The sequence below is a fragment of the Alligator sinensis genome, unplaced genomic scaffold, assembly GCF_000455745.1.
Source record: "Alligator sinensis unplaced genomic scaffold, ASM45574v1 scaffold313_1, whole genome shotgun sequence".
NCBI lineage: Eukaryota > Metazoa > Chordata > Crocodylia > Alligatoridae > Alligator > Alligator sinensis.
This window is the reverse complement of record NW_005841939.1, coordinates 3377356-3391003: the sequence shown is the minus strand read 5'-3', so window position 1 is coordinate 3391003 and position 13648 is coordinate 3377356. Positions and strand designations below refer to the sequence as shown.

At 39.9% G+C, this 13648-nt stretch overlaps 1 protein-coding gene across 3 annotated transcripts in view; it reads right to left on the bottom strand.

Annotated features, from left to right (window-relative positions):
* The window catches only part of SOBP (sine oculis binding protein homolog), a 159980-nt gene that overhangs the window by 120375 nt on the left and 25957 nt on the right, over window positions 1-13648 (bottom strand). For all 3 annotated transcript variants that reach the window (XM_014518104.2, XM_006019825.3, XM_006019826.3), the window contains exon 4: window positions 8434-8585. In XM_014518104.2, coding sequence (XP_014373590.1) covers window positions 8434-8585 — 152 coding nt within the window. The remainder of the gene's footprint in view (window positions 1-8433; window positions 8586-13648) is intronic.

Genomic DNA, 13648 nt, shown 5'->3' with positions numbered 1-13648 from the left:
AGGAATGCCATGATGCAATTACCTTGTTATTATATCTGTAGGTAAACAAAACCTATTACTGGCAATGATGCAAGAGCTGATGCTGTTTGGAACTGATGTGAGGACACCAAGTAAACTGGTAGGTTAATCTGAATCAAATGTCCATTGTCCAAGAAAGCGCAGATTCTGAAATCATAATTAGAACATTCATCTCTATATAACCAAAGTGGCCAGAATGCAACATGACTAATGTAATGTTACATGGTGGTTAAAATTAAAAGTGAACACGCCTTTTAATTGGATTGGATACCTGCTAGTAATTCAGACAATGGGAATTTGATTCAAATTTATGGCATTAAATGGCAGCAGATGGACAGTAAAATGTCCATTGAGGTTGCAAACTAATGAGCATTTCAGTTTGCCAGCTACCTTCATTAAGCCATTGGTAGCATCACTCAGGTGCTGGTACATTTCATCGTTACTGATGCTAATGCATTTTGCTTTGGCATTGATGAGTATCGAGAGAGGCTAACTGATAGTATCAATGGATTAATTTGAGGTTTCTCTCACCTTTTCTAATTGCAAGTAGAACCTTAGCCCTGGTTCAGGGGGAAAAAGTATTTAATGATACTTCTGGCGTTGTTATTTAATAAAAAAAAGCTAGCAGATGAAGTCTATAGGAAGATAGCCACACATTCTTCTGTTTGAGCCCTCCCATTTGTTTAGTGACACAAGACTTGCCTCAGACCTTGGCAGTATACTCCTACAGATATTCTTACTCTCTCATCAGCTTTTAAACTAGTCTATTGATGACAATTTTATTTTTCTCCCCTCTCTAGATATTTCTTCAAAAAGCCTGCCAGTGTGCCCTACGCTTAAATTACTTCCTCTACAAGTTTCCTCTTTGCTTTTATTTCTCACTATTCTAGTATATCCTAACACAGCAATGGGGAATAGTTTGGTTTGTTATTGTTTTACCCCTTAGTATTAGAAAGAATCCTTTGTTTCCTTAATGTAAACTGGTATGAACAGCAGAGTTGAAACAATACATACATGCATACCCACGTGCACACAAACATTCATGGACACGCATAATATACACCATGTAAAGCAGGATCGTCACTAGAAGCAGGCTGTGATTTCCTTTTAAATTACACTTCTCTGAAAAATCTATCAAGCCAAGTAAAGGCAATTCCATGTTAATTGGGCTGACCACCTGTACCCTGTCACCTTTTTCAACAATTAATTAAAACAAGGTGAATCTGAAGAAAAAAATATTAGTTCTCTGTTCAAATTCTCAAATATTTCAAAGCCTATTGTCGAAAACAAAAAGGATGTAAAACCTGAGCTTTTCAATGTCAGGAGACATTAACTGTATCAAATCTTTTGAAACAAATTTCAATTTTTCTTATGAAAGATGCTCATTTTTGCACATTACATTTGCAAATGCCTAGGAAAAAAAGGAGCAGACAATTTTTTGTAATTATTCTTCAACTTAACATGTACGTTTGGCATGTCTACACGTCGCCCTACATATACAGTGTGCTACGGCAATGTAGCAATCACGTGTCTACACATAATCACCAGCTACATTATTGTAGTGGCGTGCTCCCTGGGTATAGTGCGCCACTACGGCAATGTAGCAGCAAAATCTGCCCATGCACCGCACACACAGCACAGTAACTGCCCACACTGTGCCATGCTTTAGTACTTCCTTTTGGAAGCACTGTAGCAATGTCGCCATACGGCAACATGTAGACACGCCAATCGTTAACTATCTCTTATTCACAATTAGGCTGTGTAATTAAGCCTGAAATACAAAAGTTTCCCCCAACAATTTTTAGCGTTGATTTGGAGGGGAAACAGAAGCCTGAATTTTTTTTAAGTCTTTAATGGACCTGTGTGTATGCATCTGTATTAATCATGTGGTGATATACATTAATGTGTCAAAAAGGGGTTTTCTAGGGAAGATGACTACTGTTTTGTTATGTGCTCTAGAAGCTATTTATTGTTTTTAAATACAGTGTGAAAATGGAAGGAATTATCCAGTGCAATGCAACTCAGAGCTAAATAGCTGCATTTTCCTTTTATAGCCCAGTTAGTTTGTAGGTAATAATTCTTGCCATACAACTAATATAAAAAATCCTGTAGTACAAAATGCATCCTCTTCAGCTTTTCATTCCAATGTTCCAATGGAAATACCATTTACCATACTTCTCACCTTAGAAGGGCAGGAAGAATAAAGCTGAATTTTGTCTTTTAGAACAGCATTGTGACTTCATGAGGGATGTCTGACTCTAGTCTCCTAAATGTACTAGAGCCCTCCAGGCCAGAAAGGGAAGGCATGTCCTTTACTGCTATATGATCCCTACTAGTCAAGTTACCTTGGCTATCTGTGCTACTGATCTACCAGCAATCCTGCAAATCAGTATCCCATGCAAGGAGAAAAAAAAAAGATCATCACTTACACTTCCTTGCTTGACAAACAGCAATTTACTCTTAGTTTTTGATTTATACTTTTTTGTTTGTTTGTAGAAGTGAGATTTGATTACACTGTAAATGAAAACATTTATCATTTCTTTTCCCTGATTATAAATAGGCAGTGCAAAGCAGCAACAAGGTCAAGTATAATATACTGCCTGACAACCTTGCAGTCAATTCCTTTCCAATGCCTTAGTCAAATCAAGTAAATTAGTCTTTAATATATCTATAACTAAGACCCATAACCTGTATGAATTCAGCTGTCATTCTAGGTAGAGCCGTTGGGTCATAATAAACTTGTTTTCTGACCCGTTGATTCAATAAACACCTTTTTTAAATTAATCTTTTCAGGCTTCAGACTCACTGGGTCCAATTATGAATCCAATATTTTTCTTGATATTTGACATCCTGAAACTTGTGGACCAGTGCTTTTTGTCCCTATTGGCTGCCTTGTTTCCTAACCTTATTTTAGCTGGTTCCTAGCTTTATACTGGTCTAGTCTATAGAATTAAATCTATAAGGAAGAGAGTTTCGGAATCTTAAATCTGTTCAATTACAAACATTAGTATGAAAAACTCCCTTTCCTGCAACATTTCCTTTTAATTGGTATTATTACACACAACAGGTTATTATTATGCAGTAGTTCATTACGTACATTTGACTATGCAGAGTAAACTAAACAGGAAAAATAATTTATTTTTTTTCCTTTTTAATGAAGATATAACCTAAACATTTTTACTTTCCTGATTAAAGGAGCAAAAAAAGTGCATGTGTTTTTCTTCTTTTGTCCTTAGTAATTCCTACAAAAGTTGCATTCTTTCTGGATCCCGGTCTGATTGTAAGAAATAATGTTATATTGTCATGACTGCAAGATACGTAAGGGAAAATTTGTCTTTTGTATTAAAACAGCAGATGAGGCAGCTATTCTGGTCTCTTTAAAGACACGAAACTCCCAAACACCCAAATGTTGACTAGCTGTACACATGAGCCTATACCAGCAAAGAAGCATATAGGTATAGGCATCTGCAGTGTGATGCAGCTGCACAAAATTTGGGGCCGGACCCAGTGACCTTACGAGGTCCCTTCCAGCCCTAATTTCTATGAAAAGGCGAATGTAGTTTTGGTATGCATCAATAAAAGCATCAGGTACAAGGTATGGGAGATGATAGTACCTCTCTACTTAGCACTGGTTAGGCCTTGGAGTACTGTGTGCAGTTCTGGGCTCCACATTTTAAAAAGGACATGGAGAAGTTATAGAGGGTCTGGAAGCAGGCAACAAAGATGATCAAGGGCTTGGAAAGCAAGTCGTATGAGGAGAGGCTGAAGGAACTAGGCAAGTTCAGCTTGTGGGAAAGGTGCTTATAAGTCTACAAATATTTGAAGGACTGCCAGAAAGAAATGGGGAAACACCTTTTCTCTCTTGATGCAGAGAGGACATGGACCAATGGCAAGGATTGTTCAGAAAAACTTCTTCAATGTTAGAATAGTGAAGGAGTGGGACAGAGTGCCTAGGGAAGTTATAGACTTTCTGGCTGTTTGCAGACTTTAAAAAAAACAAAGCACAACAATGCTTTACTTGAAACTTGGCACATTCCCACACCAAGCCCAGTGCATGCCCAAAAGAGGCAGTGTGTTAGTTGGACCTGGCTCACCCAACATTTGTATAAGTCGGGTGCTTTAGTGGGGCTTTTTGGCACTTTTATCTAATAACCGATTATATCAGCTATTAGATAAAAGTGTCAAAAAGCCCTGCTGAAGCACCTGATCTATATAGACACTGCAGAGCCAGAGTGAAGTAATGCACTGCCTCTTTCAGTAGAGCATGGCTTTGTTTTGCTTTTTTTTTTTCTTTTTAAAACATCTGCAAGCAGCCTCCATCACTGGAAGTGTTCAAGAAGACAGATAGCCACTGGTCAGGGACGATCTACTACGGGTATTTCCCATATTTCTGGGCTTTGCTGGTTGCCCCCGTCCACACTTTCTGCTACATGTGTAAAGGTGTTTTTAAGCCTTCCTCAGAGGCATTGAGTATTGGCTACAGCTAAGGCAATGGTCAGATTTGGGGTCAGGAAGGAATGTTTTACCCCATGGTCAGATTGATACTGATTGTAGGGCTTTCTCCCTTTCTCTGCAGTGGTGGGGATGGCCCTCTACCTGGGATCTCTTGAGCACATATAGACAACATTTCACAGAAGCAGGACATTGGCTGCCATCATTCCCCTACTTTACCAGTGGCAGGTTAGGATGCTATATCTTGTATTGTGTCAGATGGGAGTCTTATGTAGAGCTTAGATTATGGATTTGTACAGGATGATTTGAATAAGGATGATCCTGCCTCAAGCAGGGGGTTGGACTAGATGACCTCTGGAAGTCCTTCCAGTCCTACTTCTCTATGACTGTGTATGTGAATGAGTACATTGTTTCTGGAGCACAAGAAGAAGATGACTACCCAAGTTGTGATGCTCCTAAAGTCCTCTGTGACAAAAGCCATGAGGAACTGATGTCTGCTTGTCCTCAAGACACCGGGTTTTATTTAGAAATATACATGCACTCCACAGGCTGGCAACAGTCCCTGTTCTTCTAGACTGTTGCTACTCTTGGTTCGAATAGCATAGGAGGGAGTAGAAGTGATATTGCATTACGCATATACACACCAGCAAAAAGCTCCCCATAATCGATGCCCATGATTAGCGCTTTGTAGGGCATGTGTGTGTCCCTTCTAGGATATGTTTAAGTCTGATTTCATACCAGAACTTCTTCAAATTGGGAATCTGTAGGAGAGCAGATGATCAGAGTCTGCATTTGCCATATGTACAGGAGCAATTTCCTTAATGTTGAGAAGTTTCTCATTCTAAATGCAGCAATTGGTATGAAGAGGTGTACAATTTCCAGCATTATTTTGTACTGTTTTGAGACATTAATGATGATTCATTCTTTACCATTTGAACAGTTCTACCATTTTAAACAAATGCTTATTACAGCATTTCTTACCCAGAGGGAGAGAGGGAAGACTGCTTAACACAATCCATTAGGAAATTCAAGCCTTAAATGAAATGACCACAACGTCCTATCAGCTCCCTGAAATGCAGCAGCTGTACATATTTATTGTAATACAACACTATATTGTTGCAGAGATATGCTGTTTAAAACATGCATAAAGCAAGTGAAACGCGACCATTTTACTCCTCTGTTTGAAAAATGAGAAGGTGTAGAGTGGCATAACTTTTCAAATACACAAATAAACATTAGACTCATGGAGAAGACAGGTACACGGCTAGACTAGTAATAACAGTTTAAAGGTCATCAGTTAAATCTGAAACTATTGCAAACCTTGTTACTTTGATCTACCACCCTGTCTCTCAAGGTCCTGCTCTACTCACTAGGCTGTAACAAGCATAAGGGCCTGTTGAATTCTACTGTACCTGCCTAAATCCAAAAGCAGAATTAAAACTCAGAGTATTGGACTTTGTGCCTGTTCATATTTAACTCCATGACTAGAAGCTGGAAAGTTCTAAATTAAATACAACGGAAAAGATTTTGTTCCCTCGTACCTTCATGCAAACCCAGGATCTCACAGGAATAGGGCAGAACTTGGCTCCTAAGCTTAACTTGAAGAAGGGCTGCTCTAGTAGCTCAGATGCTGGTAACCATGTGTTGCCCAACCATACACTGCCATGTACCTCAAGACATATGAGAAATCATGACACACAATGATCCCTCAGATTCATAGAAAGAAAGCCAGCTACTGTAGTGACCTCTTGGAATAAAGCTAAAAGCAATTTATTGTGGTGAAAATGTTCACTTAAAAAGATTAGGAACTTATAGTGTTGAGATGTAAAGAAAACAGTTACTTATACAAGAGATTTCTGCCTGAGAAAGAACTAAAAATGTTTAGAACTATTTAGTTTAGGGAAAAGAGTAGAAGTGATGTGATAAGACTAAGAATGAATAGTAGAAAGGGTAAATTGGGTGCTCCTATTTTTCCATTCTCATAATACAACAACCAATGAACGATTCACCTGTGAGAACTTCTAGCCACAAATTATCATTGAATCCTACAACTCCTGGATTCATAAGAGGATTAAACATTTATATGTATAATGGCAACAGCCACAATTACATAACATTTTTGCAAGTTTGTTGTAGATGTAATATAAACTTTCTACTTTGTGATTAGTGCTGCAGTAAGGACTGTCAGGGACTGGTTATTTCATATAATCATACTCTTCAGGGTTTCATGCTCCTTCTTATCACACATTTCCTTCTTATCACACATGCTCTTATCACACAGGCCACTATCAGACATACTACTACCTTAGCTAGGTGAGCCCTTGCAATTTCTGTGTTCCTAGTTACTAACTTACTCAAGTCAGTCTGCCATTGAAGCCATGGGATTTCCATCCAAAAAAGAACTAGATCCTTTGTCACCCAAATATTTCCTACACACACACAGAAATTTCACTATCAGTGACATAAATATCCCATGTTGTTACTCTACTTACATGAAAGATAAGTAATTATACATTTTTCATATGAAACTGTGGAATCTCTCAAGTATCTCTCTTTCACTCCTACTATAGTTCCACCAGACAAAAGGAGATAAACACGACTCTTTACAGAAGATTTCATGTGATATTTTTAACATGCCTATCTGCTCCAGTGGACATTATGAGCTTGATTCTCAAAGACTGCCCCTAGAATTCCACTCTACTGATTTTTGCAGCCTAATTCTTTAGGCTTTTTTGGAGGGTAGGGGGAGGAGGCAGGATAAGGTGACCCAAATTTACAAAGGAGGATAATTTGCTGCAACAGTCTATCTTGCATTTAGAACCCATAAATATATATAATACCTAAGTTTGTTTTTACTTCAGATTGCAAATGTTAGATTTGGCTTTTTAAATTATTGTTAATCAGATAGACGTTGAATGTTCTGAAGCATGAGGGGAAAATATGAAGGATTTTGCAAATAATAAAGTTTTCTGTGTCAGTGATTAGAATCCAAAACCTCATTACATATTCTACTACTTATACTATCTGCTATAGCTATTTTTGCATCAATTATACAAATACTGTCCATTATTAATAATGCTGATATGTTTATTTTTGTTTTTAAAAACCCCAAAAGATGATGCATTCTATGGTGTGGCAAAAACAGTTCCTAAAATAACTGCTAGTCATTTTTCAGCCACTGAACTCTACAGATTATATCATTTTTGTGGACATTTAATTGCACTTCGGGAAACCAGACCAATATTAGAGTTGTATAGTATTTTAACATGAGACAAACTAAGTTTAAGAGTGGAAGGGTCCTCAAGTTATTGCAAATATGTTTAATGCTGCTTACCCCCACAGAAAACCAAGAAGTCTGAATATTTAAGTAATAGATGCTTAACTGTTTCTATTTAAAGATAAACTTTAAAAGTATCAAACTGCAGTTCTGAAACAAAGCTCACTGATGTCAGTGGAAAGACTCTCATTGCCTTCACTGAACTTTGAATCAGGCCCTAAATACATATATGCCTTTAGTCCTGATCCTGCTGCCAGTGAAATAAGTGGCAAAATTTGCATTGATTTCAGCTCAACAGAAGTCAGCCCCTGAATAAAATTAAGACCCATGTACCTACCTCTGTATAAACTGTTAGGAAGACTCTTCCCATACTGTTGCATGTGTACTTAGATCAGAGATAGAATTGTGACTATTTTATTGTGTATAACTAGTTATGTCTACTTAAATTCATCCACCCTCAAACTCAAGCATCAAGCTGAGACAAATTGAAAAAACCAGGTTACACATTAGTAAAGGGGTTGACAGTTCAACAGATGATACGTATGGAAAGGTAGAGGGAAACACACAAAATGGAGAAAACAAAAACACAAAATAAAGCCTTCTACACCAGATGGTAAATGAAACTCTAGCTGGGTCATAATCAGAACTAGGCCTATGCAGTTTATGTCTTTCCTTAGTTCTCTTACCTTGTTTCTCTTGAAATAAGCTCTTCGGCAAGCTGCAAAGCACTTCTCGCTGCAGAAACATTTCACTTCGCTTCCCATACTCAGGGAATAGCGCTTGATTCCCACTTTCTGGCACCAGGCACACATTATTTGTACATTTGACACATCATCTTCTACAACAAAAATATAAGAATAATGTTTACATCAGATGTAAACAACCCATCAGACATCTATACATTCAACTTCAGAAACCTATTGCATTGACTTGTTTTATATCTACTTTCATCACTCCTTGTGACTACAAATATGCAGGCTTAAGATTAGCTGCTTGTTCCTTAGGCACCTGGTGGCCTGTGCCAATCAGGCTCAGTACACTGGCAGAGCTTCTAAGATGGTTGGAAAAGATCATTAGCTTAAAATATGGTGCATTGCTGAAAAGCTCTCAAAATACTTGAGGCTTTTCATCATTTTTAAAAGAGTGCCTAACCAGTAACCAATACTATGAACTAATATACTAATCCTGTTATATATTCCTGTTACTTACAATCCATTATCACGTGTTTCTAAGATATCCTGCTCAGCAATTTACTAATAAACTATGCGTGGAAGTAACTGCACCAAAGCATTGTACTATTACTCTGATGAAGGCTCTTCCAAAGCAGGATTCTAAACAGAATGTTAGGAATTAGAAAAAAAAAAAAAAAAAGTATTGTTAGGTTGATTTAGATAATTACTAGAATGAGAGGAAGTTTTACCTGAGTAAGACGATCATAACAACTTAAACTTGAGTGACAAGTAATATACAACACTGGTAAGAATTACTTGGACACTTTGCAGGCTTTAACATAGTTGCTTGTGTAAAATCTTAGTTCACTAAGTATTATTTCACCCCGTTTCAAGCTCTTTTGACATACATGTAGAAATTTAAACTTTTATTACATTAATTTTGGCATTACAATTTCCCTGAATTTTAGGATGAACATATTAATGCATTCAAGTGAATACAGCTTGCTACTCAAAGCCATTCTTCTTGCCTTCATATATTACTACCTCCTCATGCCTCTACTGTATTTCGTAACTATTTTCTAGTAAATCTGTGGTACTAACCTAATCTTTCTGTTCTCTAAAATCCAGCTTCCCTTTTCACAATGATATTCTTTGTTACTAGATCCTGCTGTTCTAACCTATGCTTTTTGTCTTATATATTGAATCTTTAAAAGCTGTTGTCACCATAAATTGGATTCATATAGCCAAGGGCAAGAAAATCTGAAGTAATAAAACTTACATAGTATTTTGTGTCTTCAAATCCTGACAATGCCCTTCTGAGGTCAGTATTCTTATCCCCATTTCACAGAAGGGGAAACTGAATGGTTAAGTCACTGGTGCAAAGCAATAAAATAAATCAGTGGCAAACCTGTGATTTAGAACTCAAGGTTCTACTCGAATATCCAGTCCATTAGACAGCATGACCTTTCAGTCACTGATACCAGGCATTGTCTGATTTAGAAAAAATTTCCCCAAAGACTAATTGTTCAAGCAGCTTCTAGTGCATGAGCTGTAGAGAATTCATGGATCAAAGAGTCTGTCATGCAGGCATCCCATTCCCCTGTAAAGGATTTGTTTTGAAGCAATGCTGTCATCATTCTACAAAATTATTGGCAAACTAATTTTTAGAGTGATTTGGCTCCTTTCCCTAGCTATCATAACTCAGGGCTACGTGCTACATTTTATTCAACTTAACGGAATAAATATTGCCAGTTTAATAACTTTTTTCCTTCCACAAATTGTGTAATGATTTATAGTTGCAAATAAAATTGTACAATGTAAAAAACTGACCTTTTAGATTTAATCAGATTGTACACCTTTAAAACTATATTTAAGGCCAAACTATAATGTAGATTTGTATTTAATATACTGTAATGATGGCCCTTTATCATTTACTCTTCAGAGTGGAATTTGCCAAAATAATATAAATGTTGTAATATATTTAATATCACAAGAAATCAAAATACTTTGGGCTAAATAGCAACTAGCCATGCAGGAGTTCAAGAAGCCTATGCTAAAGGTAGTTATTATCTGGTGGTAGGATACTTAGGAACACAGCACAGGCATAGCAAGCTCATTGGGCACCCAGGAAGTGGGGAGGGGACATAGGTGGCAGAAGGTGGGGGCTAACAGGACTTAACCCCCCAAAACGCGGCGCAGCGGTAGGGCGCAAGGAAGCCTGGCCGCGGGCTTCCAGCAGCTGCAGCAGAGGTGGGGAGGGACATGCGCGCAGTGGTGAAGGAGGGAATGAGACGGGGTGGAGGCCAGGCGCTCCACAGTTGGGGTGGGGTGCGGGACTAAGCCGTGAGCGGCTTGCCCAGTGGGCGCGGCTCCTGCTGCTACACACACCCTGGGAGGCATGGGAAGCATGTGCCCCCGGATCTGCGCAGGGCAGTGCATGCTGCTGCTGCAGGCTAAGGCTGCGCTGGGCTCTTCCCAGTGGGGGTGGGGGGTAGGCTACACTCAGGGTGGGGGGTGGCAGCACTGGGAGGGGGATGCTGCTGCCACCCCAAAATTCACCGTAGCCCCCCCCAACCCTCCTCCCAGTGCTGCTGCTGCCCTCCCTGAGCTCAGCATGGCCAGCCCCCACCAGGAAGAGCCCAGCACAGCCCTGGCCCCCAGCTCCCAGCGACAGCTCACCCTGCCCTGTGCAGATCTAACAGTACCTCCGCCCCCCCCATGCCTTCCCGAGGCGCATGCAGTGGCGGAATTCACCTCCTTCCCTCCGCCGAGCTCCCCGCAGCTCCATCCCGCGCCTCGCCCCAGTTGTGCAGGGCCTGCCTCAGCGCTAGCCCCACTCCCCCCGCCACAATCCTTTCCCTTCCCCCTGCCCCTTCTCCTACAGACTTACCTGCTGGGCCGTGTGCACATGTGCTCAGCCCCCACAAATAATTTTCTCTCTCTCCACCTATGGGAGGGGGTGGCTCTGCACATGAGGGAGAGGAGAAAAACTATGGTAAAGAGAATGGAAGACAGCTCTACTCTGGTGGCAGCAGCCACATGGCTGGGCTCCCTGGTACCCTGTTCACTCCCCACACCAGATACAGGAATATTAGGTGTAGGGCTGTGCCTGCTGTGACAAAGACTACTTGGAGATTGGGGAAAAGTGCCATTCCACTCACTCCACTTGCCCCTGCCCCCCAAATACACAACTTAGTGTGGCAATGCACTGCCCAGTTCCTACAGCTGAGTAGGACAGTACAGGGCTGCCACTGCTATGCCTCCTTCTAGTTGGCTCCCGGGCTGGGGCTCTGCTCACCCTACCCTGGTTACCCTACTGCAGCAGAAGCTAGCAATCCAGTCTGCATAGTACCATTATACTTACAGCCCTGCCCTGTGTACCAGAAGAACTACATTGGCAAGACTGCTAAGTATACCAATTTAACCATGAAGCAAGAACCTTTTGTAGCACTTTCTCCCTGGACCTTGGCAGGGAGTATGCTTTGGAGAAGCCTCATTGCTGAGAGTTTGAGATCTTAAGGAAAGGAAGGAAAGAGAACAGCAGAATAAAAGCAAACTTTAACAAACTCCCATAAGATCCTGAGGCAAGCCTAAGAGGAAAAGGATACCGAGAGTTGGTTGCATCTTAAAAAGTCCATAGTATAAATGCAAAGTCAGGTTATCCTACTACAAAAGACAGATAGGAAGTACAGTGGGATACCAGCCTGGCCAGACAGTGAATTCTTCAAGGAGTTGAAACTCAAGAATAGGAAATTTACCACTATTGCTAGGGATTAGCATAAGAGTATGGTATGGACATGAAGGGGAAAAAAAAAAAAAATCAAAAAGACCAAACCATGCAGCTATCAAGGGACAGACCATATTTACTCACATACCACATGTAATTTTTTTGCTCAAAAAATCAACCCTCCAAAATTGGGGTACATGTCCTAAGTGGGGTAGCTAATTTTCATCACTGGAATAGAAATGTAAAAATGCTGTGTTACAAGCACCCAGCAACCAGTATTTACCCTTTCACAGCTGCTCTCAGGGTGCAGGCTGAGAATGAATCTGGTAGCCATTTTGCAAGGGATCTTATCCATGAGCAAGACAGCTCTAAGCCACAAGGCTGGAAGAATCTTTTTTCTAAAATTTGCCTTCCAAAAACAAAGTGCACATCTTATTTGGAGACGTGGTATGTGAGTAAGTACAATAAGAGGCAACCAAAAAAATGCAATTACAAGTACATTAGAAGTAAAAGGAAGATGAATGAAAGTATAAGTCTCTTACTGAACAGAGGGGGCATTCTAATAATGGATGATGTGGACAAGGCTGAAGTATTTAATGCTTTTTTCACTTCAAGAATAAGGTCAGTTATCAAATGATATGCATATTTGGCAGCAAGGATGAGGAGGAGATAATCAGCATAGAGTAGGGAAGAACAGGTTAGAGATTACTTAGAGAAGCTAGATGTTTTTTAAGTCTTCAAGGATGGATGACATTTATCTTAGATTACTCAAGAATTTTGCTGAGATAATTGCAGAGCCATTGGGTGTCATCTTTGAGAATTCATGGAGGTTAGATGAGGTCCTGGACTACTGGAAAAGGGCAAATATAGTGCCCATCTTCAAAAAAAAGGGAAGTAGGAGGATCCAGACAGTTTGACATTGATCAGTCTGACCTCAACACCCAGAACAATAATGAAACATATCATCAAGGAATCTATTTCTAAGCACCCAAAAGCTGATAAAGTGATCTGGAATGGTCATCGTGATCAAGATGACAGGCTTTGTGAATAGTAATGCAGAAAAGAACCCGGGGGTTACAGTGGACCACAAGCTGAATATAAGTTAACAATATGCACTTGTGGCAAGAAAAAGAAGAAAAGTCAAAGGAAAGAAAGACTTTGACTTTTAAGAGACATTTATTCCCGGGAGGGTGATCACTCGGAGCCAGTAAAGAGCATGTACAGGTACGCCCAAATCTCTGGGCCTCATGGACAAGGCCTGGGCTCATGGCCTGCAAGGCCTGCCCGTACACTCTAAACTAAACAAAACAACCCCCTTCCCCCCCCCCCCAAAAAAAAAAAACAAAAAAAAAAAAGACAGACAGACAGACAGAAAAATGTCAATATCAGACTGGGTTTTATTAACAGGAGTGTCACCTGCAAGTCAAGGGAAATGATTCTTCCACTTTGTTCAGCATTAGTGAGGTCTCAGTTTATATACCTTGTCCGGTTTGGGGCATTTCA